The sequence below is a fragment of the Alligator sinensis genome, unplaced genomic scaffold, assembly GCF_000455745.1.
Source record: "Alligator sinensis unplaced genomic scaffold, ASM45574v1 scaffold647_2, whole genome shotgun sequence".
Lineage (NCBI taxonomy): Eukaryota > Metazoa > Chordata > Crocodylia > Alligatoridae > Alligator > Alligator sinensis.
In genome coordinates, this window is record NW_005841832.1 from 4225206 (window position 1) to 4252006 (window position 26801).

A 26801-nucleotide genomic window follows, 5' to 3' on the forward strand; every position below is an offset into this window, starting at 1 on the left:
CTCTGAGATCCAATCCTGCGGAACCCTCACCCACCCCTGACATCCCCCCACCCTCCAAGATGAACGGACAGAAAGACCCTGGTGCTGGGTCAGGGGTAGGAGCCTGGAAGGAGCCAGAGCCAGCAACACTGAATGAGGAGACCCATCCTGCCAGGGCATTACATAGCTGCAGAAAGGGAGAGGGCAGTAAGGGGTAGGCCTGCTTTGTCCATTCTAGACAGTAAAGGGATCCAGCCCTGGCTTTAGACTCTGCTTCCCCCCCTGGCATTATGGGCCACTCTGGGCAGCAGGATGGAGGACAGCCAAAATCCCACCCCCCCAGCTGCCAGGAAATCCCGTGTCCCCCACCCCACCCACAGGACATGGGCAGCCAGTCCATTCCAGGGCTGGGCAACAGGTATCCACTTCAGTCCCTTCTCTAGTCATCCTGAGGGGCATCCAGACCCAGGTTTCTCCCCCGTCACCATAGGGCGCCTCCTGCCAGTCCTCTGTCCCAGGAGGAACCCATTTCAGTCTATTGCAACTCACAAGGAAGGATGTAGTGCCAGGTTTTCTCCTCTCAGGACACAGCAGGTCCTGGCCTGGGTCCCTGTAATGGACACCAAGCCCCTCTGTGTGAGGGGCAGGAGTGGGAGGAGGGTTCCTCTGGCGCCTCTGGGGTGGGGGCCAACATGCCCCTTGTATTTATTTGTGGTGAAATCACCATTTGTATTAGAGAAATAAATCTGAGTGTGATGCTGAACCCCACCCCAGAATCCTCTAAGGCAGCATGACTGGGGGACCCGTGGGTCAGGACCATATTGGGGCTCCCCACTGTCTCTGCCCGGGGATCTCCCCCCCACCAGCTAAGGGAGAAGGTCAGACTGGCAGCTTCACAGGCTGCCACTGGGAGCCCCCACAGGACAATCACTCCCTCTAGGCCCTGTGTGTGTGTGTGTGGGGGGAGGAGGCCTCCCACTACAGGGCCCCACCTGGAGCAGGGACATGGTGCCCGGCGCTGGAGTGGTTTCCTGGAATGTTCTGTTTTGGTCTTGTCTGGGGCTCAGCCAGGAACACAAGGGCAAAGACCTGGGCGTGTTTGCACAGGATTATGAAGGGATAGAGGGTGAAGGCCATGGGGGGAGGGGTGGGGGCTGCAACACAGCAGCCCCACACCCACATCCATCCGCTTGTCTGTCCTGCAAAGCAGGTCGCAGCAGTGCCCAACTGCCCCCCATGACACCCAAGCCCTTTCTTCCTGGGGAACTGCCTGCTGCTGGAGCCCAGAGCAAATCACGAGGCCCGGAAAGAGGAAGAGCAGGGCCAGCTCCCTCCTACCCAGAGTTGGCAAGTGTGGGGTAGCCATAAGGGGGCCTACAGGGAGAGATTCCCATCCTTTGCCACCAGGGGTCAGGGCTGGGCTGTCCTCTGATGCAGCAAGGAGCTGGGATCCAGGGTGCAGGGGCCCAGGGCAGTGGTGAGTGGCTGTGTCTCACCTTGTGTGTTCCCTACCCTGTGCCCCCGAGGTTAATTATTAGGGACTGGGCTGGTGCAGGCAGGGGAGGGCTGTGCTTGGTGTCCAGGAGGCAGGTGGGAACCCACCAACTCCACTCCTTTCCCAGAGCTGGGGTAGAACCTAGCTGGGGGGGTTTGGGGTATCAGGGGACTATGATGGGTGGTCCCTGAAGCCCCAGAGTCATGGCAGGGTGCATGAGAGATGGAGGCACCTGGACTGCATTGTGAGGGGCGCAGCATGGAGGGGATGTGGAAGGAAAGGCGGGTGGGTAGAGATACAGAGGGCTGCGTACAGGGACAGACAGACAGACAAGGCTGTGTAGGGTGACAGAGAGAGGGATGGTACCTATGAGAATGAACAAAGCTGTGCATGAGGGCAGACAGACGGGTGTGTGTGGGGACAGACAGATGCGGACAGGGCTGGATAGATAGGCAGACAAGCGCCGTCTGCAGACTGGATAGACTCCCCTGTGCAGACTGGGCCGTGAAGCTTGGAGCACTGTGTCCCACCCTGCAGGGCTCATGGATGGGACATGGTGCTTGGGGACAGCTGAGCAGGGTAGATAGCACCCACACCCATCTGTCCTGCCACACGCCGCTCTGGGAAATGCACTGGCATGCTGCTGCAGTAGAGGATACAGTAGGGATTGATGGGAGCTAGGGTTGGCAACTGTTTGAATCTATTCCGGGAGGTTTCTGGAACACCAACGTGCCCATACACACAACGCAAATGTTCCCGTGTGCTTGTGTGTATCAGTTACAGATTATGGTGCATAGACTTTACATCAGGAAGGCAAATGCACATTATTATTGCATTTAAAAAAACCCACTGGACTGCTGTATAAATCAGATTCAACATCTAATATTTATTTTAATGAATGCCTTTTCATTCATCTCCTGGGTGACTCTCAGCCATCTCCTGGTGATTTATATCTAATTCCTGGAGACTCCAGGGCAATCCTGAAGGGTTGGCAACCCTACTGGGAGCCAGGGTGCCTAGGTCCCACCCCAGCTCTGGGAGCAGGTTGGGGAGGGGGGGCACTATGAGCCAGGACAACTGGATTTTCTTCGACTCTCCCTGACCTCTTGGCTTTGTCCTCCATGGGCTCATCCTCTGTGCCTGGCTTCAGGGCATTGCTGGTGTTACACTGGGAATGGGATAGAACCCAGAATTCCAGGCTCCCAGCTCTTACCCACCAGACTTCACTGCCCGCTTCAGCTAGGAGGGCTCGGGGATGAAAAGGGGGCTGGGTCCCTCCCAGAGGGATAGCAGGCAGAGAAGAGGTTAAGAGCAGTCCAGCTGGAAAGCAGCAGCCTTGGAGCCAGCAATCCCATCCCCGCCCACCCCCGCCTGAAGCCCAGGAGCCAACAGGACCGCCTGCCCATGCCTGGAAAACCCAGGGTTGCAGGCTATATATAGGTATGACTTCAGCCAGCTGTCTCCAGGCGCCACCTCTGGGGTGGGGCGTGTTGGGGACTGGCTATACAAAGCCCCTCACCCTGTGCTGAAATGCAGCCACCTCTAGGGTGGGACATGGGGGGTGGGGGAGGGCTGAGCACTGCTGTCTTGCCAACCTGTGGCATGTTCCATCCTGAGGCCTTGCCCAGTGGGGAGAACAACAGCTGTGTTCACAGGGCTCCCTGGAGCGGAAATGGAGCTGGAGCCACAAGCTGGAGTTTCCATTCCCTTCCCCAGAGGCTTGGCTGCAGACTCTGGACAGATGCAGACTGTCCAGTGACATAGCTCGACCCTTCCTCCCTGCCTCCAGCCAGTGCCCCAGCCTGGGCCGGCACCCCACCTCCCAGAAGGGAAAGACCCCTTCCTTAGTCCAGCCCTGAGCCAGCTGGCCTCTTTATGCAGTGAATAACTTCTCCCAACACCAACTTCCCCCTGAGGAAGCCGTAAGAACCCCATTGGCTCCTCATGCCGCCCAGCCACACCCAAGAGACAGAAAACACAGACAGAAAGAACATTTTACACTTTTATTGTTCTGTTATCAGGGTTTTTTCCCTCTATATATTGATATGGATATAAAAACTCCTCAACTTGGTAACTCAGTCGTGATAGAACAAGCTGTTGTTTGGATCTCTGAGCTTACAGGAGTGTAAAAAATAGATATAAAAATCCAATGAATGATACAGAGTCAAGCATCTAGCTAACTTATAGCAAAGTGAGGCACAGGATTTTTGCAATAAGTGGGACATTACCTTTAAGATAATGGCTGCCATTTATAACACCTGGATAAATAACACCTGGATAAATATTCAGGAATGAAGCAAATGTTTATGTTTTCCAGCAAAGGTTGGGGGGGGGGGGGGGGGGGGGCGTTGTTCCCTTTGTGTGCAGGGGGGGGGGGGGGGGGGGGGGGGGGGATTCAGTGATTCACCTTTAAGATGCTAGCAGGCAAATGCTTCTAACCCCCAGATAAATATTCTCATTAAAGGCTAATTCTCTTTAACCAAGAAAGTCCTTTGGCAGCCAGATGACCAAGTGGACCCATTACATTTAAGAAGCCAGCCAGCAAGCCTTTCAACCTCCAGACAAATCTTTTCAGTAAAGGGGAGTTGTCACCTCACCTTTAACTTCTCCATGCCCTTCTGCCCATGATGAATTATTTGGGACTGGCAGCACTGGCTTCTAAGTCCCAACACATGCTGGACCTACTGGTCTACACTGGTCCTTGTGGTCAGTCCCCAGACCTGCCCCTGGTCACTGCTCCCGGTGGGGTAAAGGGCTAAGAACCAGCAATCGGCCCCGAATTCCCCCTCCCAGACCAAACGCTGCTCTGGTGCAGGGAGGGGATGTGGCAGCTTCTGGCTCGTAAGACCTACGGGCTGAGGTGGGGCAGGGGGGCATCCAAAGCAATTAGGTGTAAAAAGGGGGAAGGAAGAGAGAGAGAGGAAGGGGAAAGAGAAAATGAAGGAGAGAAGGAATGAATGAAGGAAAGTGCAGATAGGAAGGAAAATGAGTGCAGAAAAAAGAATGAATGAGGCAAAGAGAAAAGAAGGGATGTGAGAGGGCAAGTCCCAGAGAGGAGGGGGGAAGGGGCTGGAGGCAGCAGGAAGCCCAGGGTGGGACCCACCTGGCAAGTTGCAGGTGCCAGGCCACACAGCCCCCTCCCTGTCCTTCCCCCAAGCAGCGCAAGTGCCTAGACTTGAATGAAGATGAGGCGGGCAGAGTAGATCAGGTCGGCCAGGTAGACTAGCAGATTGATGGCAGTGAGCACAGCAATGGCCAGCACCTTGTCCCAGGTGCAGAAGGTATGATGCTGGCAGTTGCTGGGCCGCTTGGGCTCCCCCCCATGCTTACTGTCAAACTTGTAGAGGGGCCAGAGGACGGTGGCAGAGGCATAGAGGATCACAGCCAGGAGCGTGTATCCACTGAGGAACTTGTTGAAGGCACAAGGCAGCCAGCCAGTGCACTCCCCGACACACAGCACAATGACAACCAGCGAAAGGATGAAGCAGATACAGTACACAGCCAGGCACCACTTCAGGGCCTCATTCTGATCGTAAACCACTGGCTTGCTGATGAAGACAAAGATGATGCAGGCGATGAAGGTCTCCACCACCTTGAGCAGCCCAGGCACCGTGGCCATGTAGCCAGTGACCTCTCCTGGCTTGGCACGGGTCATGGTGACCTCGGTGGAATAGGCCACGCAGGCGAGGCAGGAGAAGACAGTGGCAGCAATGCGGTAGTCCTTCCCTGGCAAGGACTGCCTGTCCTTGACATAGGTGACAGGATAGATGACAGAGGCTGAGAGGGTGAAGAGGGCGGCATACATGGCGAAGGTGATGGGGAAGTTCTTCCAGGAGACAGGTATGCGGTGCTGGAGCCCCACAAACTCCACCAGCAGCACCACAACTGTCACAGCAAAGCAGAAGCACCACGAAAACATGCACCAGTCGCCGTTGCCATCCCGTGGGTCCCCACGGCTGGCCACCAGGCTGAAGGTGACGCAGGTGAAGAGGGCCTCCAGCAGGCGCACGATGCCTACCGAAGATGTCAGCACCTGAGTGTTGCCCACTGAGCTGGAGCGCTGCACTGGCATGGTTGGTTCACCTGGAGGGCAGACAGAGGGAGCATGAGTGAGCACAGGGCAAGGGGTGCATGGGGAACATGTGCATGTGGGCTGCGAGGGGCATAGGCATGGGCTAAATGCATGCATGGGGCAGGGTGTACACACACACACACACAACAAACGGGGGACAAACAGCCTTAGAGAGAAGTGGGACACACAGGGGTCAGGGTGCATGCACAGAAGTAGAAGGCAATGGGGCACACACGCATATACACAGTAAGGGGCAGCACCATTGCACACACAGCTGGGCACTGGTTCTCACTCCTACACCTAAATCCCTAGCCCCACTCCCACCCACCCATCAATAATGTCCTCCCCAACCCCTGCACTGTTTCCCCACCCCAGGCCTGGTGTGGGGGAGGGAGATGTACAGCATCCCCCCACCAGGCCTAGTGGAGACACACACAGACCTTGGGACCCAGGCATCCTGTTGTACTACCAGGCTGCCCAGCCGGAGGAGGGGGTTGTTATATCCATGCAGCTTATTGGGTGTGTCTGTGCTTTATAGGTCCGACTATAGTGGTGTGTGGTATGTGGCTGGATAATGCAACTGACAATTTTTTTCCCCATGTCAGTGGAAAGGTGATCTTGTAGTTCATACATACTGTAGATTATATTGTGTCAATTCACTTTACTAATGATTACTCATTGCTGCTTAATTACCATATTACTGCCTTCCCAGAGCTGGGAGAGAGCCCAGGTATCCAGGCTTCCAGCCCCACAGTTTTAACCCTGAAAGCCCACTCACCCCCAAAGTGGGGAGAGAACCCAGGCATCCTAGCTCCCAGACTCCATCTTAACCAATGCCCCAGTACACTTTCTGCGCTGGCTGGAGGCAGCAAGGCCCCAGTGGTGTCGGGCAGGGAGCCAGAGGGTGGTGTTAGAAAGGAACTGTTTGCAGCCTGGAGCCCATATAAGGGCAGACAGAAAATCCTTCCCCTCTGGATGTTATTCTCAATCCCAGTTCAACCTAGCAGGGCTGGGACCAACTCTGGGTTTCCCCCATCCTTGGGGGAGGACCAGAGCACAGAGCCTCCTTGTTCTGGGAGTTTTCTGCTCAGCAGGGTGGAGCCAGGATGCCTGGGTTCTCTCCCCAGTTCTGGGGAGGCAGGGGAGTGGGATCTAGTAGTCAGAGCAGGCAGGGCTGGGAGCCAGGATGCCTGGGTTCTCTTCCAGGTTGGGTGCTCGATGTCCCTGGAGGGCTAAACACCATGAACAAGGCAGGATCCTTCTGATCCAACTTGGCTAGAGGGAGATGTGCTCTAGGGTGTGGCTGAGGGTGGGCAGTGCTAGGGCTGTTTATGCCTGCAGAATCCCTAGGGGGTGGATCAGAGCCCACCCCCCACCCCCATACACAAGGACCAAGCAGCTCAGACTCCCTAGCCCGGCGTAACTGGATGCAGGGCTCTGTCCAAGGGTAGCTTGGAGACATGGGGCAGACTGACCCACAGGCGTGACTGCACCTCACAGGGTTTGCACAAGCACTCACAAGTGTCTCTGGCCCGAGAACATTCGGGAAACTAGAGCTGGGGAGGGGCAAGGCCCTACCATGGGAGGGAGAGGTGGAAGAGCCCAGGCATGGGCATAAGGGGGTCATCACACGTGTACATCATATCATGCACCTTTAGGACGCAGCCCCATGTACACACACGTATACACAGAGCTCAAGAAAAGACTCACCCACCCCGCAGACAGGCAAGCTCACCCAGCCCCACAGACACCCCAGCCCCACGGACACACACCTTTAGGATGTAGCCCCATATACACCCACGCCAGCTACACACAAAAGCACAGACCCACCCCAGACAGGAAACACCTGTGTACACAGATGCATCAGCCACAACACAAACTCATGTAAAAATGCACATTCCCCTGGCAGAGCCCCACACAGTAACCAGGCATCCTGGGTCCCAGCCACCTCCCAGCTCCATACCACTCCTCTCCCAGAGTTGGGGCAGAACCCAGGTGTCCTGGCTCAGCCACACCCCAACCCACTGTAACATCCTGTGTGAGGACCCCCTCCCCCCCACACACACACCCTGGTAAGAGTGGCAGAAAGTGTGGTTTCCAGATATCTCAGTTTCCAGTCATCTACCCAGGTGCCTGCAAGGGCTAGGGTGCAAGTGCTGCATGCTTGCCAAAACTATGTGCACCAGATACCTCATACCTCACCCAACCCAATGCCCTGGGGTCAGGGGAGCTGGCCACACCTCACTGCCTGGGGCTGGGCAGCCATTACACACATGTGTGCACACATGCACAAGCAAGGAGCCCCCCTCCCCAAGCAGCCCCACAATTACTGATGGGGGGATGGAGATGGGGAAGAGCTGCATTGTGGGGGTTGAATACCAGGATGTATTTCCACCCCCACCACACCCTCATGCATGCACGTGTGCACGTGCACACACACACACATACACACATACGAGTGCACAAGCAAGGAGCTACCCCCTCCTTCCCCCACCAAGCATCCCTGCAGTCACTGACAAGGGGACAGAGACAGGGAAGGGCTGCACTGGGGTTACAATATCAGGGTGCATTTCCAACCCCACCACACCCTCATGCATGTGCACATGTGCACACACACTAGTGCAGAAACAGGGAGCCCCCACCCCAGCAGCCCCACAATCAATGACAAGGGAACAGAGGCGGGGAAGGGCTGCACTGGGGAGCAGAATATCAGGGTGCATTTCCACCCCACCATGGCCTGGCACACATGTATGCACACACACACACCCTGTCCTTCCCAAGAGACTGTCTGGGGGGAAATGACTAGGTGTTTGCTGCCACCTCCTGTTTCAGGGGTGCTGACAACCCGAGCCCCTTATAGTGATCCCCCCTCCAAGGGAGAAGAGGACTCTGCCAGGGAGACCTGTGAAGGGTTAGGGCAGGGTGGGGCACGGCCCAGGGCGCCTGGCTTCTCCCCTGGCTTGGGTTGGGGAGAGGGGTCCGGTGGGTCGGGTTAGGAGCCCGGACGCCTGGGTTCTAGCGCTGGCAGTGGGAGGGGAGCGGAGTCCGGTGGGTTGGAGCAGGGGGCCAGGACGCCTGAGTTCTCCCCCAGCTGGTGGGTCGGGCGGTGCCCGCAGCTCCCGGAGGATGCGGAAAAAGCCCTGATCCCCTCCCCTACCCCAGCCAGGGCGCGGGCAGCCGCCGGGCTCGCCCCAGGCTCCGGCCGGTGCCGGGCAAGGCACTTACGCGGGAGGACAGGCGGACAGACACCCCCCGGCACCGCCCCGAGCGCTGGCAGTCTGTCTGCCACCGCCACACACACATACACACACACACACCCTCCACAACTTAGTGCACAACACACACCACACACAGCACGTAACACACGCGTAACACACGCACACATCACACCGCCGCGACACACCCAGCAATCGCCACTCTGCACACACACGCACTCTGACCCAATAGACACCAATCCCCACTCCATACACACACTGACTTTACCCCAATATACACACACGCAGCAGTCTCCACTCTACAGACACCCCACAACACACGCCCCCCCACGCGCTTTGAAATGTCTCCGGGCAGCCCCCGCTTCCCCCGCCCGGTGTTGTTTGTTGGTGTTCACCCGGGGGACTCCCTGCCACAGGGCAGCGCCGGCGGGCGATGGGGCCGCCAACACCGCCTCGGGGCGCCCAAACGCGGCTTCCTGACCGCTCCCTCACGGCTGCGAGCTTCCCGCCCGCAGTGCCCCAGTGCAACCCCGTGCTGCGAGCTTCCCCCAGCAGTGCCCCAGTGCAGCTCCAGTGTTGAACTTCCTTCCAGCCGTGCCTCAGCGCTGCGGGCTTCCGCAACAGTACCCCAGCCTGCAAGCTTCTCCCAGCAGTGCCTCCAGCTGGGGCGTGCCCCAGTGTAGCTCCAGTGCTGTAAACTTCCTTCCAGCAATGCCCCAGTGCTGCGAGCTTCCCCCCCAGTACTGCCCGCCGACCGGCGGCCGCGGGTTCAAATGCTGTTTGGTGGGACTGTTTGCGGTTACCACGGAGACGCCGGGTCGGGGGTTCTGAGCTCACGCAGCTGGAGCTGACATCTGGCGTGAGGGGGAGGGGAAGTGATTTCCCCCCTCCCCCAGTGCCAGAGGCTCTGCCCCCAGGCCACGCCCCTCGAGCCTAAATATTTTGTTGCCTGGGCAAACCAAGATGTCCCGCCCCCGCAACCGGGCCTCTGGGAGCCGGGACGCCTGGGCTCCCCCCGCCCAGCCGGGTCAGGGCAGGGATAACGGGTTGCTGCTCGCAGGATTGCAGCCAGGACCCCGCCTGGATTCCACCCAACCACCGCCAGGCGCAAGTTTTGCTTCCCTTTTCCCTCGGAGCTGCAGGGAGCAAGCGGGTCTCTCCCCCGCGAAGGCAGGGCCTGACCCCGGCTGCGAACAACCCCACCCCCAAGCCCGCGGGAAATGAGTTTGCGAGAACTCGGCCTAGTGCCCTGCTGCCGCCCCCAGAAACCAGCAGAAATAGCAAAGCTGGGGCAGCACCCTGTGCCCCACGCACCCTGGCCCGCTGCAGCAGGGGAAGGCACCACTGCAGCCAGCCTGCGGGTAGAGAGGGGACAGAGCCCAACTGTCCTGGCTCCCAGGATCACCCGCACCCAACTCCCCTCCCCTCCCCAGCTGAGAGAAAATCCAGTTCCCAGCCCTCCTCTGACCCCCTGGACTGCACTCCCCTCCCAGAGGCGAGAGGGAACCCAGGCTGCCAACCTCCTGCTCGAACTCCCCAGACCAGGGGTGGGCAATTATTAGGGCCCATGGGCCACAGAGTTTTGGTGAATGGTTGCAGGCCAGGTCAGGTCAGGTCCCCCCTGACCCCACAGCTCACCAAAACTACGGGAGTGGCTGGTTGGATGGGATGGGGCTGCAGGCTTGTGGGCAGGGAGCCATGTCTGGGAGCCAGGGCAAGCAGAGCTGCAATCTGCTGCCCACATGCCCCTACAACAGGCGCCAGTTGTGCAGGCAGAGACATACAGGGAGTGGATCACAGCTCTGCCGCTGTCACTGTCCTGTGATCCCAGGGGCTCCATAGAGACCAGCCAGAAACTTGTAGTGCAGGGGGAGGGGGGCAAGCAGAGTCCCGCACCCAGATGCCACTCCCCACCCATCCGCAGCCCCATCCTGCCCAGGCCAGTCCCAGCAGGTCTCCCTGAAGATCCCACCCACCCACTTTGTGTGGTGCCCCAGGGGTGGGGTGGACAGGCTTGGGTGCCTTGGCAGCAGGGCCAGGGCTGGCAGTGATAACTGGCAATGGCAGCTGGAAGGAGCCACTGGGAGCTGCTGGGAAGCAAGTCTGACTACTGCACTGCCCCAACCACACTGCACAGCTGGGGGAACCACTGGACCAGCTACATGTGCCACAACCTGGGCTGCCTCCACCACACTTGGGCTGGGCAGGGCCAAGGGACCCACTGCAGACCAGAGAGAATCCTTTGGCAGGCTAGATTCGACCCAGGGCCATATCCACCCCTGCCTGAGACCCCACCCCCTCCTTAGGCCAGCTGGTGCTGAGCACCCAAGCACTAGCCCAGGCCCAGGCCTGTCACTCCCACTGCTGCATTCCTGGGGCTCTACTGCCCCCTGGTGGCAGGAACTGGCATTGCCAAGACACCCTGTCTACAACTGAAGGGGGTGTGAGGTGGGGGTTGGATGGTCATGGGGAGGGGCCACTAGGAAGGGAGCCACATCTCAGCTGTGGTGCAAAAGGAGCCCCTGGAGCACCTAGGCCTAGGGTCTCTGTCTGGCCCTTGGCACCATGTCCTGGGCGGGGGTCCTACTCACAGCCCATCTGAACCTGGGGGGCCCTTCAATATGTCCCGCCCTAGAGATGGCTGCATCTTGGCACCAGGCAAAGCGCCCGTGTATAGCCAACCCCTGCTGTGCCCGTCTGCAGAGGTAGATGCATCTGTGTACCCAGGTGAACTGTCCCAGACAGATCCCTTTTCATACACAACCCCCACCAGCAGGGAGCAGCACTGCTCACACATGCGCGCACAGTGTTGCTGGGGACATTTATTCCTGCTCCATGTATGGTGACAGCACTGATACAGCAAGCCCTGCTCAAAGGCCCTGCCAGGGAGGGCAGAAACAAGCCAGTCCCAGGGGCCCTTGTGCCTATGCTGTGCTTGCCCTGGGGAGGGCCTGCCAGGGGCCACACCAAGGATAGGAACTAGCTTTGATCCATGATTAACTGGGGGCTTGAATTAGAGACAAGATTGTCAGAGAAGGGGGATCCCAGAGGCCAGGGCCCCCCAGATGCCCAGGTCCTTGTTGGCGGGCCAGGGAATCGGCCACTCCTGCAGGAACAGGGTGGGTAGGTAGGCGTGTGGAGCTATAGGCAGAAATGGGGGCTACCCCCTGCACCTGCAAGTCCAGGATACAGGCAGGCCAGGCCCCAGGTAGTGTCGGAGGGGAGGGTCCAGCCCTGGGGGAGAGAAGTGGAACCAGAGATGGGGGGCCCCTGGCGTTGGGATGGAAGAGCTGTCCCCACGTCAATCTGCCCAGCACACTGGCTGTTCCATACCCGGAGCCCGAGACCTCAGCCCTCAGGTCAAGCCTTCATGGGGTGCAGTGCACACCCCTCAGCCTGCTCTGGGTCCAGGCTCCTCTTGGAGGGAAGTGTCTCCTCCCGGCTCAGCACCTGGTGTGGGAAGACACATGGGACAGCATGTTACTGGATAGAACCCTGGAGTCCCGGCTCCCTGCCCCACTTACTCTAAACCCCAGATCCCACTCCTGTTCTAGAGATGGGACAGACCCCAGGTTTCCAGCCCCAGCCCCGACTCACCTCCTGGAGGATGCGCTCCCTCAGCTCACTGTGGGTGAGGGGTCTCTCCTCTTCCTCGCTCCCATCTGTCAGGGCCTCCTCAGTGTCATGGTCTTCCCTTCACAGAAACAGGAGAGGAGGCAAGTGAGGGGGTGAAGGGTGGGCACGTGCCCCATCACCTCCCTAATGACAGAACCCCAGTTTCTGAGGGACCAACCCACCCCTTTCTAATTTGTCACATTCCCCTTCCCACAACCAGGAAAGAACCCAGGAGTCTGACCTACCCGCACTCCACATCACCTCTCCTGACTAAGGTCCTGCAGGCAGGGGTGGCTGTCTGGGCTAGCAAACTCAGTGCCCCGCTCTGTTGCTGTGGGGCTGCAGGAACAGGGGGCCTTACCTGGCAGTGGGAGGTCGTGGGGGGCAGGGCAGGGTAGGGACACCCTCCGTCTGCCCCAGCAGCAGCCGTGCTGTCTCCGAGGGGTTGTAAGAGTCATCAAAGTTCTGTGCAGAAAAACAAAGGGAGAGCAAGGAAGGTTACAGGGGACCTACCCTGTGACACCAAGTCCCCTGTGCCCAGAGTCCACTCTACCTCCATCTGACACAGACCCATCCCCAATAACCCCCAACCCTCCTGCGTGGCACAAAGACACTTGCATGCCCCCTGCCTGGCACTGACTCAACCCAGATTCTCATCCCACATGTCACAGAGCCGCCACCACCCTACAGAGACTCTCATCTGGCACAGAGACCACCTGGCACACACCAGGCTCTGAGCCCCCACCTGGCACAGGCCTGCACTCACCTTGGAGGCCAGGTAGGAGCGCATGGCCAGCAGCTCAGTGGCTCGTTGCTCAATCCGCCCCAGGAAGAGCAGCAAGGTGGAGTCACGCACCACGGTCCCACCCCCCAGCACCTCGTCCAACCCTGTCCGATCACAGCCCAGCTCCTCAAACAGCTCCCTAATGCCTGCAGATAAACAAGCCCAGTTATCTCCCCGCCTCAACACACACAAACAGAATGGGATTTGACAGGACAGATCAGGGGAGCTGGGAGCCAGGACACCTGGGTTTTCTCCCCGCTCTGGGAGGGCAGTGGGGAAGGAGGATTAAGGAAACTGGAATCCAGGATGCCTGGGTTCTCTCCGGGCTCAGGGAAGGGACTGCGTTCACTTGGGGAACTCTGAGAGCCAGGATTCCGATCCTCCATGTGGGAGAGCCCGGGGGCCCTTACCAGTGGGAGCACACCCCAGCCCTTCCCCTGCTCCGTACCTGCCTTAACATGCTCCAGGGTCTTGATGATCTCCTTCTCCTTGGCAAGCAGGTGCTCGGCCTCTTGCACAGCTGCCTCTTGCTTGGTCTCTACAGCCCGGAGCTCTGCCCGGTGCTCCCGCTCTGCCCACTCCTCCTGTGCCTGGGCTGCCACAATCTCCTGCTGCAGCTGCAGGGGCAGAGCAAGTGAGGGGCAGAGCCCACACAGCAGGGGTAAGGGGTTGACTAGGGCCCTGGGGTGCAGGGGAACAGAGCACAGGTCCCCACCTGAGTGATGTGCTCCCCCAGCCACTCCAGCTCACTGTTCTGCTCATTGATGTAGTTGAATTCAGCGAAGTTTTGATCTTCCTCTGTGGGGAAACAGCGTCAGAGACCACCTGACTTGGGGAGACACCGCCCCCGCTCCCCCTCCAGCTAGGGTCAGATCCAAGGTGTGGTATAGTCACATCCCCCGTTGACTCCTGCTCCACCCAAACTTTAAAACCAACTCCCTGAAGGAACAGCAGCATTTCTATTCTATTCAGACAGCCCTGAGGGACTCAACTGACATCATGGCTCATTATCATCTCCCTGATTCCTGCTAATCTTTCTCCACTCCACAGATGTTAACAACCTGATGTTCCATTAATCAGCCTATGCTTTCTTCTGCAATTTTGCTGTCTGTTTGCTATCCCTAGTAATATCTCCCTTCTGTTTCAAAGTTCTGCAGATGTTTTTAGCTCTAGCTAAACCTTCTAATTAATACAGCGGAACATTAACTCAAGTGTGGTCGTATTAATTCAAGGAAACATTAACCAGGTGTGAAAATGACTGACAGTGAAGTATTGGATGCACTGTCAAGATGCTTGGGAAGACTGCATTTTGATTTACAAATCTGAATGAGATATGAGATTTAATTATAATAACTACAGGCCTAATAAAATAAAGTATTTTGACTGTTTTGCCTGGTTTGTGTTTTTTAACCTTTATATATAAAGTCTGGCAAATCAGTGCATATTCTTACGAAGTTATATTTGCATTTGCTTTGATCTTAAACTGAATAATATATAGTGCTAGCTCCCTCCCACATAAGGAGAAACTAGAAGATTTACTAAAGTAGAGGAAAATGTGTGTTTTGTTATAGGTGATGGTGCACCACTAGCTGCCCCCCACTTTTCAAAATTCTAGATCTGCCCATGCCCCCAGCCCCTCCATTGACACCTCACCCAGCACCAACATAATGAGACCCCTCAAAAGACTCTGCTCAGCACAGAAACCCCCTCAACTGGCTGCTCAGCCCAACATGGCCAAGGCCCCTGTCGTGGGGCAGGTCCCCCCTACAAAGGACAGGCCCCACCCCATGCTCAGTTCCGGAGCCAGCTGGTGGCCTGTCCTGGGGTTGCCTGAAAGCCCTTTTCCCTGCTGCCCTGTCACCTTCTAGGAACTTTTCCACCAGCAGGTCCAGGTCATCCTGCCCCTTCAGTTCCCGCAGCTGCCTGAAAGCATCTTCATAGGATTCCAATAGCTCTTCCTCAGGGTCACGGCGCTTCCCCTCAGCCAACTCCTGGGCTGGGAGCGCACAGCAGACACTCAGACCTCACAATATGTGCAAAATAGAACCCAGATGTTCTGGCTCCTAGCCCCTCTCCCCACTCTAACCCACCAGACCCCACTCCCTTCCCAGAGCTGGAACAGAACCCAGAAGTCCTGGTTCTGAGCGCCCCCCTGCAAACCCACACGACCTCACTGACCTCCCAGAGCTGGGAGAGAACCCAGGTCTCCCACCCTCCCCCAGCACCTCTCCGCTGCCGGGCCTCCAGCGCCTCCTGGGTAAGGCTCCGCTCCTGTGCCTTGATGGCCAGAAATTGGTGGAGACGCCTGTCGTGGTCCAGCACCCGCTGCAGCTCTTTCATTTCAGCCCCATGCTGTGCCACATCCTTCTCCGCCTTTTCCCGCAGCTGCCCCAGCTTGGCCTGTGCCTCATCCCTGTGGGGCAGCAGTGTCACTGGAGACCCAACACTTCCTGGCTACAGACTGTGCTGGGAGGAGACCCAGACATCCCAGCTCCCAGCCCCCTGCTCCAACCCATCCCAGACCATTTCCTCCCTGGGGCAGCATAGAACCAGGGGTCCTGACTCACAGCCCCTGCTCTAACCCCCAGGGGGCACCCAGTGTCTGCACAATCAGTGATCCACAATCAGTGATCCACTGCACAATCAGTGATTCCCAGTGCCTGGGAGGTCAGTAGGGCGTGCTGGGGTCAGAGCAAGGCCAGGCCCTACCTGGCATCATAAGCCATGGAGGATGTGTCGATCACAGCTCCAATCTCCTTTCGCTTCTCATGCGCCTCCTGGGAAACACAGAAGGGGGTGTCAGCCAATAACATCCTTGCATCTTGTCCTGGGGCTACAGTGGGATCCTCCCAGCCAACCACACCCTTACATCCTGCCCTGGGGGCACAGTGAAGACATCCCCAACCAATCACACCCGTCTCCTGCCCCACAGTGGCACAAATGGATCTTCATTGACCACCCACATCCTGCCATATCACATATATCACACCTACTCCAGAATCGGTGTTGTAGCAGCCAGTCAGATTTCTCTCTTCCATCATAAGATGTCCTGACCAATCTGCCCTCAACACCACACCAAGCCCCACCTCAGCCTATCAGAACTCTTCATTTTTCTCTCCTCCCCCTTGTGCTTCTCTCCCAGCCCCAATCAGTGCCTCAGTTTCCCACAATAAGCTTGGCAGTGCTTGCCTGGATCCATACCACTAAACCAGAGAGGAAGAAGGAACCTAACTGCCACCACCCCTGCCTTAACCACCAAACCCCACACCCTTCCCAGAGCTGGGGGAACCTGGCCTAAGCCCCTTCTGCCCTCCTCTTCTTCCCCCTGGGCACGCTCTCACCCTCTCCAGCCGTCGGCAGAGCTGCTGAAAGCGGCTGTGCTCAATGCGCATGGTTTCCAGCTCCTCACGCAGGTGGGCGTTCAGCACCAGCTGGGAGTTGAACTTGGCCAAGGTCTGCAAGGAGGGGGATGAGAGGGGCACAGTGTATGGGGAATCCCAGCATTAGAGAATGCGCCCCACTTTGCTCACCCCAGTATTCACTCCTCTGCCAAAACTACAGCCCCCGCTCCCATGCCAGAGCCAGCGACAGAACCTAGGAGACTGTGTCCCAGCTCCCTGCTCTAACTCACCCAGTCCTGCAGCTGCTGGGCCCCTGCTCTCTGCCAGCTGAAGATCCTGCAGCAGCTGTTCCTCCTCCTTCCTAACCCTGCTCCTCTGCCAAACCTGGGAGAGAACCCAGGAGTCCTGGCTCCAGACCCCCCCCCTGCTCTAACCATCGTACCAAACACCACCTCCCAGAGCTGAAATAGAACCCAAGTATCCTGACTCCCAGCCCCACCTCCCCCACCTCTTGAACCAATCAGTCCCCACTTCCCTCCCAGAACTACAATAGAACCCAGGAGTCCTGGCTCGCAGCCCCCTCCCCACAACATGAACCCACAAGGCACTTCTGCCCAGCTGCTGTGTCCCTCTTGTCCCCTTACCCTGTTCAGCTGGTTCTCCAGGGTCTGCACCTTCTTCTGTATCTGGGCTTTGTCCCGCTCAGTGATGCCGGCACTGCCCGCATGCCTCTGCAGCTCCGCCAGCCGCTTTTCCCAGCTCTGGATCTGCCAGGAAGAAAGGCGGGCACCAGGGTCCGTAAGATTCACATACTTCAGCCAGGTGTGCCCCCTGAATGCAGCAGTGGCTGCTGGGTAATCATCTGTAGTGCACTGTGGGATGGTCCCACTGCTCACAACCACTTGCCCATTCACTGGGGAGAGACCAGGTATTGCTGTCCAAAGCACTCAGGGATGCCCCAGAGCATCATGCAGGGGACTGTTGGTAACTGCCTGAGAGCTAGTGATGTCTTCTATCCCATCACCAAGGGAATGAAAGATAATAGAAGCCCAGGAAGAGCCAGTCTGGTCAGCGCAGCACATTCCCCCACTATGCTTTCATCCACTAGACCCCAACTCCCATCCGGAGCTGGGATAGAACCCAGGTGTCCTGGCTCCCAGCCCCACTCCTATAACCCACCACACCTCATGCCCCTTTCCCCACCCTTCCCCGTAACCAGGGTAGAACCCAGGCATTCTGGCTCCCTCTCCCAGCCCAGCTGGTACCTCCAGATCCAGACATGCCAGTGTCCTCCTCTCCTGGGCCACCTGCTCCTGAGTCTGGTCCTTGTGCTGCAGCATGGTGCGCAAGCTGCCTGCCTGTGCCCGCTCCCGCAGCTGGTTGGCCCTGCTCTCTGCCAGCTGCAGCTCCTTCAGCAGCCCTTCCTGCTCCTTCTCCAGCCTGTGGATTTCAGCCCTGACCAAAACAAAGGACTGGCCAGCTGCAATGGGTGGCAGGCAGGGGTAGTGGGGCATATGGTGCCCCACTACCCCTGGTGATATGAGGGGGTGCCACCCATCACCCCCTGGTGATATGAGGGGGTGCCAGATTGTGCCACTGGTGGATGATGAGGTCAAAAGGAGAGGGCCAGGCACGAGAGAGAAAGAGAAGAGGAAGGGGGACCCAGGGCTAAGACAAGGAGAGGGCACAGTAATGATGCTAGGTGTGTGGCAGCAGTGAACTGGTGGATTGTGCTGAGATCTAGGATGTCGTGACTACCAGGTGCCCAGCAGGGCAAGGAAGTCTCAGTGCACGGTTGTGAGCATGGAGTCCCCATGTGGGCACAGAATGCCATGTGTCAGATACCTGAGTTGACCATCCATGTGGGTGAATGTGAGCTTATTCACAAGGGTGAGATTTGGTGGGCTTTGGATCGAGTCCAAGTGATCTCATGCACATGTGATCTTATGACTGTGATCTCATGTGTTCAGTCTTGTATACAAGTGTGACTTGTGCATCAGAGATCCCACATCAAGCAAGTGTGTGGGTGATCTTGTGCAAGTGTGCCTGTGTGTGCGCTTCTGTGTGTATGCAGTCTTACATGAGATTGCAAGTTGTTGTGCATCTATGGTCTTGCGGCTGAGTGGGTGTGGGGAGCCTTGTGCATATACAATCCTGCGTGTGAGTACAAGATCTCAGATGTGATCTTGTGCACAAGTGTGGGATCTTGTGTGTCACAGGCCTGTCACTGAGTGTTCGCAAGATTTTGTGCGTGTGACCTCATGCATGAATCTGAGCATGCAGTCTTGTGAGTGCAAGTGCATGGGAGGTCATGTGCACCTGATGTCCCTATAGTCTTGTGTGTGAAAGATCCTGGTCATGAGCCTGCAGGTAAGCGTGCAGACTGATGCATGAGACCTGGTGAGGGTATGTGAGCAGTAGATCTTATGTGAAAGATCTCACGTGAGTTTGTGTGACCTTCTGGGTGTGTAAGTGTGATGGTGTGTGTGCGTGTGTGTAAGTGCCTATGTGCAGTGCAGTGCAGTGACCCAGCCTGGTGTGGAGGGCTGGTTCCAGGTGAGTTGGTAGGGGAATGTGTGTGATGTCAGTGATACAACAGCATTCTAGGGGGGAGTGTATCTGTGCTGCCCAGCATATGGGAGGCACAGTGTGTGTGTGCATGCATGTGTCATGTGCACCTGATCCTGCAGGTATGGTACTGGGCCCCTCCCACCCAGGGGTACATACAGCTGCCTGCGGATGGTCTCCTGCGACTCCTGGGCATAGGCACGGCGGTCACCCTCTAGCAGGCGGAACTGGCGTTGTATCTTGGCCAGCTCGCTCTCAGCTGAAGGGCCAGGAAGAGCCACAGGGAGAGGGGCATCAGAGAAGGGCTCTAGCCACGGTCCTGCCTGCCATGGCCCAGCCCCTCCCACACATCCAAAATGTGGCCCAACTCCCTTGCAGCCCAGCCATATGATGTCATGTCAAAACCCCATGATATCACACCAAGGCCCTGACCTATCATGGCCCAAATCCTCATACACAAGACCCATGATATGCCAAGGCCCACTGTGGCCACATGACATCACACCAAGGCCATGCCTTCCACATGCTAACCTTCTCACAGGCAACCCACATGATGGCACATTAAAATCCCATGACATTATACAAGGCCCTGTCTGCCACTGCATAACTTCCTCATGCCAAGGCTCCAGGATGTCATGCCAAGATCCCATGAGATCACAACATGGGCCCATGACATCACAAGATGATACCTGCCATGACGCAAACACCTTATGCCCAGACCCCAAGATATTCTATCAAGGCGCTGCCCCCACAACATTCCCTGACTCCTCCCACCAGATATTCTTCCCCCCCTGAAGCTGTTCCCACCAGGCTCTGGAAGCCCTTCTCCCACTCTGACCACCCCGGGGACCTGGCAAGGGACACAATACCCACCTAAGGGTGCTAAGGAACTGCCCCTGACCCAGGTGATTGCCACAGACCTAGGGGGAGTAGGTGTGGATCCAAGACATAATGCAGGGCAGTCTGTCCTGCTGGGGGTATGGATATGGGGTGCCTTGGTGTGGTGAGGTTATGTACGGGTACCCCATGGCCTATGAGGCAAGGGCTGGCTGCCAAATTAAAATCTTGGGGTTGTCTGGGGCCAGCTGGGAGGAGCATGGAAAGGGGTAGTGCTGTGCAGAGGCCCTCAGGGGCTGAGAATTAAGAGATGGGGCACCATGTCCCTAGGACCAGGATGTGACAGGACAGGGCCCAATAGAGGTCCTGGGGCAAAGCCATTACCAATGCCTTCCAGGTCCAAGTCACTGCTGTCAGAGCGGTTGCTCAAGGCAGAGCGGTGCAGCGGCATCTTCTCCTCCTTGCTGATGTTGGGGCACAAAAAAGGAAGACAGAGATTAACTGGGCACTGTGGAGTTATTCCCAGGCTGCTGGTCTCATTAAGGGCGGCTTAACGGGGGTTTATATCAGGGTGCTCCATGCAGCACAGGGCATCACATGTGGGGCAGACAAGCAGAGGCGTCTGGTTTGACACTGGAGCTCTCTACACTGCCTCAGAGGGTGGCTGCTTCTGGGACACAGCACAGTAGGTAAAAACAACCCCTCTCACAAGCCCTGTGCTCCCAGGGAGCTGTGCCCTTGAACTTAATACAGAAGCTAAAGGAGCTGGGCCGGGCTGAGGGAAGGGGAAGCATTGGGGGTGAAACTGGGGCAAAATAGCAGCTGGTTCACACGGTGCTTGCAGGTCAGGGTGGTAGGAAAGCTGGGGGCCTGTTTTGGGGAGAGGGTGATTTCTGGAAAGGGCTGGGGATTTGGTGCGAGTCAAAGGGGCTAGTTTAGGGAGGTGTCAGCTCAGGGTGGGTATGGGGCAATCCTGTTCTCAGCCCTTCCTAACCCTGCCCTCCCAGGAACCTGGAGCAGGGGATACCTGGGTCTCCTATGGATGGTCCTTGAAGGCCGCAAGCAGGCACAGGCAGAGGGAGGGGGAGGTCACAGCCTTCAAAGGGTGCAGGGGACTCTGGCACTTGCTCCCTGTCTCTGCATCACTCACTCCTCCAACCCGCCTCCAACTCAGTTGTTAGTTACAGTCTCCAGGAAGTTAAAGTACCTCAGCCTATGGAGGAGCTCGATGGAACCTGGGGGCAGAGCCAGGCAGGGGAGAATGCATGTAGGCTGAACACCCCTCCCACTACCCCCTCCCTTCCCCCCATAACTCCCCTCCCTTCCCCCCCCCACAACCCTCCAATGCCACTCCCCCCTGGCTGCCCACCCCCACTCCTCTCCCATGCCTCCATAGTTCCCATCACCCCCTTCAGTCCATCCCTAGCCCCCCCCATGACCTCTCTTCTTCCCTTCCCCACTCCAACCTCATCCATCCATATACCTTCCACCCATGTAACCCTCAGCCTCTACCCCTACTCTCAGTCCCAACCAAATTCCTCCCCCCTGAACCTCCTTCAGTCCCACACTCCCATGCCACCCCCTCACTGGACACCCCAGCTCTGGTGCAGATGACGGGGGGTGGGGAGGGGGGACGAGATGGGGACTGCAGTGTGGGGTAAGGGAATGTGCTGCCCAAGCATGCCCATAACCCTACCCTCATCCCAAAGGGCATCGCAGCCAGGTAGGGGCCACTCTGTCCGGACAAGCAGCACCATCACTGCTCAAAGCAGGGAGGAAGGTTCAGTTCAGCTGGCACCACCAGTCATGCCAAGGCCTCATCACAAGTCTGCAGCATTAGACCACGCCAAGGCCCCACCAGATCATGCCAAGGCCCCGTCACATGCCTGCACCATAATGCCAAGGGTAATGACCACGCATCTGCTCATGCCAAGACCCAATAACGTGCAAACCACTTTGTGTGGCTCCAGTCCCATCACATCCCCAGCCACAGTAGCTTGTGCCACAATCATTTCAGACCTCTTCACACCAATAGCCCATTAGGTCAGATCACACCACGACCCCATGGGGCCACATCTAGGCAAGATGCCACAGGAAGATGCCAGGTCACAGGACCCCAGCAAGCTGGGTGACACTGCAGCCCCCCTGGGTCAGCACATGGCCCAGAGAGTCACAGCCGAGCCCAGCACAAGTCCCCTGGGCCACAGAGTGGCAGTGTCCAGCCCAGGACACAGCATGGCCACAGCACAGCAGGTCATGCCAAGGCTATGGCAGGTCACATCAAGACTACAGCAGGTCTTGCCCAGCCCCATGCGGGGGGGGAGAGGAAGTAAATCTCACCAGCTCAGGCCCGATGAGACCAACTGTGATCTCCTGTTGGGGAGGGGGAAACTCCACCCCTCCTAAGCATGCGCCAGGCCAACAGCTCCTTCCCCTCCCTTCGCCAAAGCCCCGCCCCCGCGCAGGCCCCGCCCCTTGCTTCTCCCGCCATTTGCTTCCACTTCCTCCCCTTAGGAGCGCGAATTACGCATGCGCATCACCCTGCCTGACTGTGCTGGGCAGGAGGGGCAGGAAGCTGCTCAGGGATTCCCGGGCGCGGGGAGGGGTCGGCTGGGTGCCCGGGGCGGGACCGGGGGCAGCTCATTTGCATGCAGTGCCCCACGAAGCCTTGTGGGCGGGCTGCAGCCACGTGAGTCAGAGGCCGGACTACCCCGGCACGCCACAGCCCGGCCCAGAAAGCTGCCAAACCACAGCCGACCCCCGTCTGTTTGTACCATCACAACAGTTGCCAGGGCACCAGGCATCTGAGTGGGCAGGGGTTTCCGGGGAGCGGAAAGCGATACTTCCTCCCGTCTCCGCCCTGCCCCCCCCCCTCCCCCGGGCCTGAGCTGGGCCTGCACCGCACTTCTCTGCCTGCTGTTGCCAATTGAGAAGCTCCCTTCCATCAGCCTCCTGCTAGGATGCTAAGGGACTGACCCAGGGTGATAGAACCCGGGCATCCTGGCTCCCCATCTCCCTTGATCTAACAACCCACCAGACCCCACTCCCTGCCCAGAGCTGAGGTGGAACTGGGGTGTCCTGGCTCCCAGCCCTCCCTTGCTGCAACCTCTACCCAGCCACAAGGAGGAACTTCCTTCTCTTGTGTTTCTGCTTCTGGGTGTCTCTAGAGGTGGGAAGTGAGAGCCTCCTCACCCCAGCTGGGTGAGCAGGAGTGGAGATCCCTGTCTGGCTCAAGAGACTCCTGTCCACCCCAGCCCTTCCCATCAGATGCTCCACTAAGGTGTCATGTTGTGAGCTTTGGGGTTTCCATTCAAAATGGGAAGTTTTCTTCCTTTGCCATGGTGTGAAACCTCCAGCCATTGGCTTCATAGCACTGGGTTGGGGTAGTTTTTTTGGGGGGGTTGTTTTGAGGAGCAGCTGAATGAGTGTGGAAGGTGGGAAGGATAGTTTGGTTGGCGAGGCACCTGCTCAGACAGGGCCTGAAGTGTTGGCGGGGGCTCTCGAGTTTGAGAGCTTGGAGAGTCTTTGGGGGTTCAACAGCTAAGACTAATGCTCTCTTTGCATCCTGGAGGGCAACACTAAAGGGGTGCAATTTGAGGTCTGTGGAAGAGGCAGACATTCTGGGGAGCTCCCTGGAACAGCCAGGATTCTGGGGCTACACTTTGAAGTAGCTCCTTGCCACTTTCAGAAGGCAATATTTTACAGTTAGGGTGGCCAAAATCTGGAACCAACTTGCCAGGGAGGTGGTCCTCACCCCTACCTTGGGCATATTCAAGAGGAGGTTGGACGATCACCTGTCTGGGGTCTTTTGAACCCAGCATTCATTCCTACCTGTGGCAGGGGGTCAGGCTAGATGATCTGTTCAGGTCCCTCCTGACCCTAGCTACTATGAAACTATGAAGTTGGGGTGACCCAGTGGGATCTGTCCTAGGGTCCACTCTCCTCTTGCCCCCACATTCCCCAGGGTCTCCCCTAGCAGTTTCCTGTGGCTCCTTTATAAGCTTCTGAACAAAGCATGATGTAGAGAGTAAATGCCACCAGCCCCTTCCTACCCCCAGTGAACTCCACCCCAACTCCCTACCCTGGTGCCCTGAGTTTGCTAGAGGAACTGGGGAGACTGTAGGGTAGGGGCTGTCTTTTTAGACTTGTCAAAAATAGGAGAGGAAGTCAGAGGCCCTGGCGGAAACAACTGCTGAAGAGGGATGAGGTGTATTTCTCTAGGGAGAACCCCATACACATACATATGCCAAGTGGTGGGAGGAAGCTGGTGGCTTTGTAACCTGCAAAGGGCAGGGAGGAGCCCCAGATGGGAGTGCAGCTCTCCCTCCCAGCCATCACCGGGAGGTTCCTGCTGGTGCTGGGGAACATAAAGCCATGGCTTGAAGACCACATGTCCTATTTTAAGACCAAGGGAACAACCAACTTGGCCTCCCTGTCAACCAGTCTCAGGTTGAGCTACATCCCCCTAGATAATGATTTTCAAAGTTCCAAACTTGTCAGCAAATTAAATGCTAAATTACCGGCCCCATTCAAGGTTCCAAAGCATTCAGCCAATCAGGGACTGTGTTCTGCCTCCTGTGTTCTGTGTTCCAAGCCTCATTCTGCCAATCAGGGAGGAGGTGCACCCCTCCCCCACAACCTCAACCAACATATATACAATTTCAGTCTATAGTGTTATACCAAAAGGATGCAAAATTATTTGAAGGATTTATAATGTCCAGATTCTCTTTTCATAGATTCATAGATCGTTAGGGGCTGGAAGGGACCTCACAGATCATCGGGTTCAGCACCCCGCTCTAGGCAGGAAGACACCTGAATATTCCCCACTTTTCCAAAGCTCTTCCCCAATCAGTGACAAGTATTCTCAGTCTTGGGGGGTCCTAAACTACCAGCACCCAGTTGTCTTCTGAGTAGGTGGCCAATTACTGTCCCTTCCCAGAACTGAGAGAGATCCCAGGAGTCCTAGCAGTATGGTAATCCACAAGACTACAACCAGCTGCCCCTCAAATTGCGACAGAACCCAGGAGTCCTGGCCCCAGGCCTCTCTGCTCCAGCACACCAGACATTCACTCCCTTTCCCAGAACTGAGATAGAACCCAGGAATCTTAGCTCCCTGCCCCCTCTACCAGACCCCACTCCTCCCCCAGAGCTGGGACAAAACCCAGGTGCCCCCACTCCAGCACACCAGACCCTCATTCCCTTCCCACAGCTGGGATGGACCTCAGGCTCTCCCCCCGGCTTGTTATCACCAGGCACCTCTGTCCTTCTAGAGCTGGGATAGGACCTAGGAGTTCTGGCTGTCAGCCTTCCTGCTATGACCCACCAGACTTCATTCCTCTCCCAAAATTGGGAAAGGAACCAAGGTCCCAGTCTGGGCCAATCTGTGGGGAAGCCTGCAATGCCAGGGAATCCCGGGCTGGCAGTGCCTGCAATGCAATGGTCTGAGAGGGACAGAGGGTGGAGGGCTAATGGGGAGACACACAACAAGGGCAGGGACTCAGTGCCCTCCATGTGGTGCCAGCTGGGGAGGGTGTTCTCTCGGGGTGGGGGCCCCATGTTCCAGCCCCCCAGCCAGCAGACACAGGACATCCTCATCTGGCCCCTCCCTCCTGGGGCTGCTGCCAGGGGTGTGGGGGGAGTTACTATTTATTCAGGCACAGACGCAGAGACAGGGGAAGGGAGAAGAAGAGAGGGAGCGACACAGCCTGCATCTCAGAGGAGTGCCCAGACCTGCCCAGGTACCCTGCTCCCTGCTGCTGCCCCTTGCAGTCCCCAAGGGGGGGTGCCTGTCTTTTAGTCTGGGTGGGTGTGGGGATATCTGTCTGTCTGTCAGGGAGGGAGGAATGTGCTTTTGCAAAGTCTCAAAGTTTGGCTCTACTTGCACAGGGGGAGGTGCTAAGGGGGATCGTAGGGTGCTGGGTGCTTCCCTCTCCTGCTGCTTTTGGGAAAGAGGAGAGAAAAATCTGCTCCTCCCCCACACACACCCTAAACCACTGCTAGGTGGCTGCTGTCCCCCCCTCACCGTCTGGGAGGCATCTGTACCTCCATAAAGCCACAGCTGGTGCCAGCACAAAGAGAGCACCCCCACCTCTCAGTGCAGAGACCCAAACCCACAGCACAGAGCATAGCACACCCCCCCAGCAGAGACACTGCTCCCACCCCAGCTCAGAGAGCCAGCCCCAGCTTATCCCTGCCCTGTCCAAACCCTGCCCTCCCTTCCACAATTACAGCCCTTGGGCAGCACAACTGGAAATGTGGACACCATACACATGGCCAGAGACGGGCACCCCCTAGAAGGGACAGGTCCCTGTCCCATCCCCACCCCCTCAGCCAGCCCCAAGTAGATGGGGCTGGAGCCCCCCTGGAGGGAGTCAGTTTTTGCCCCATCCTGAAGCCCACCCGCCCAGCTCTGTGGAATCAATGGCTGGTTGTTTTCCCTTTCAAAGAAGCCTTGGTTTGCAGCAGGAAAAGTCTTGTGGCCAAACTGCTGAGGGCCAGGCGCCAGGCAGCTTCCTCATGGTACAGGGCTGGGTGGGGACCTGGGCTCAGGCCTGGTGCCTGGGAGGGCTCAGGCTGCTGTGCTGGGGGAGCTGGGAGGAGGCACTGTGGGGTAGGGAAAAGGGCAGGGGATGCTTGGAGGTGCCAAGCTGTTGAGAAGGGGGGCACTGTGCTTTGGGGAGTGGGTAGAGGATGCTAGGGATGCCAGGTTGCAGGCAGCATAGTAGGGGCATTGTGGGGGCATCCTGCTGAGGGGAGAAATCCAACAGGGGGTACCTCCCATCTCAAGTACTGGTCCCTGAGCAATGGTAGGGAATCACCGTGTCCTGGATCCCTTATCCTATTGGACAATATCCCACCTCTCTGATCTCCAAAGATCCCTTGTTCTTTCAGCAGA

General features: G+C 57.5%; 4 protein-coding genes across 7 annotated transcripts in view; 2 read left to right on the forward strand and 2 right to left on the reverse strand.

Annotated features, from left to right (window-relative positions):
* LOC102372103 (beta-2-glycoprotein 1-like) overlaps positions 1-539 on the forward strand; it is a 7346-nt gene extending 6807 nt beyond the window's left edge. The window contains exon 9 of the mRNA XM_025197633.1: positions 23-539. The gene's annotated coding sequence lies outside the window, so the exon portion shown is untranslated. The remainder of the gene's footprint in view (positions 1-22) is intronic.
* Positions 540-3836: 3297 nt separating this feature from the next.
* MYADM (myeloid associated differentiation marker) lies at positions 3837-12179 on the reverse strand. Of its 2 annotated transcripts, none has more exons than XM_006014965.3 (2): positions 12095-12179; positions 3837-5557 (listed from the first exon to the last, which is right to left on the reverse strand). In XM_006014965.3, the coding sequence occupies exon 2, from the start codon at positions 5544-5546 to the stop codon at positions 4644-4646; it is 903 nt and encodes a 300-aa protein (XP_006015027.1). In that variant the 5' UTR covers positions 5547-5557; positions 12095-12179; the 3' UTR covers positions 3837-4643. The 2 variants fall into 2 exon arrangements, with proteins under 2 accessions (XP_006015027.1, XP_025052722.1); XM_025196937.1 differs by lacking the exon at positions 12095-12179 and adding an exon at positions 9360-9500.
* On the reverse strand, positions 11569-22339 carry CCDC114 (coiled-coil domain containing 114). Of its 3 annotated transcripts, XM_025196932.1 has the most exons (17): positions 22247-22339; positions 21603-21792; positions 20934-21141; positions 20291-20370; positions 19229-19328; positions 17767-17956; positions 17146-17268; positions 16502-16615; positions 15870-15937; positions 15386-15573; positions 15022-15156; positions 13876-13958; positions 13609-13777; positions 13143-13306; positions 12738-12841; positions 12359-12455; positions 11569-12211 (listed from the first exon to the last, which is right to left on the reverse strand). In XM_025196932.1, exons 4-17 carry the CDS (start codon positions 20355-20357, stop codon positions 12122-12124), a joined length of 1692 nt encoding a protein of 563 aa, XP_025052717.1. In that variant the 5' UTR covers positions 20358-20370; positions 20934-21141; positions 21603-21792; positions 22247-22339; the 3' UTR covers positions 11569-12121. The 3 variants fall into 3 exon arrangements, 2 of the variants coding, with proteins under 2 accessions (XP_025052717.1, XP_006015026.1); XR_003092646.1 differs by lacking the exon at positions 21603-21792 and having other exon boundaries at positions 13613-13777; positions 22247-22333; XM_006014964.1 differs by lacking the exon at positions 21603-21792 and having other exon boundaries at positions 22247-22333.
* Positions 22340-25545: 3206 nt separating this feature from the next.
* EMP3 (epithelial membrane protein 3) overlaps positions 25546-26801 on the forward strand; it is a 4895-nt gene continuing 3639 nt past the window's right edge. Inside the window, exon 1 of the mRNA XM_006014966.3 lies at positions 25546-25644. The gene's annotated coding sequence lies outside the window, so the exon portion shown is untranslated. The remainder of the gene's footprint in view (positions 25645-26801) is intronic.

Excerpts from the sequence above, each read along its gene's own strand:
- MYADM (XM_006014965.3), bottom strand. The coding sequence starts at position 5,546 with ATGCCAGTGCAGCGCTCCAGCTCAGTGGGCAACACTCAGGTGCTGACA.
- CCDC114 (XM_025196932.1), bottom strand. The coding sequence starts at position 20,357 with ATGCCGCTGCACCGCTCTGCCTTGAGCAACCGCTCTGACAGCAGTGAC. Across the intron at positions 16,616-17,145 it reads TGGAGAACCAGCTGAACAGG|ACCTTGGCCAAGTTCAACTC; the intron begins GTAAGGGGACAA and ends CCCTCCTTGCAG. Across the intron at positions 15,938-16,501 it reads TCTGCCGACGGCTGGAGAGG|GAGGCGCATGAGAAGCGAAA; the intron begins GTGAGAGCGTGC and ends TGTGTTTCCCAG.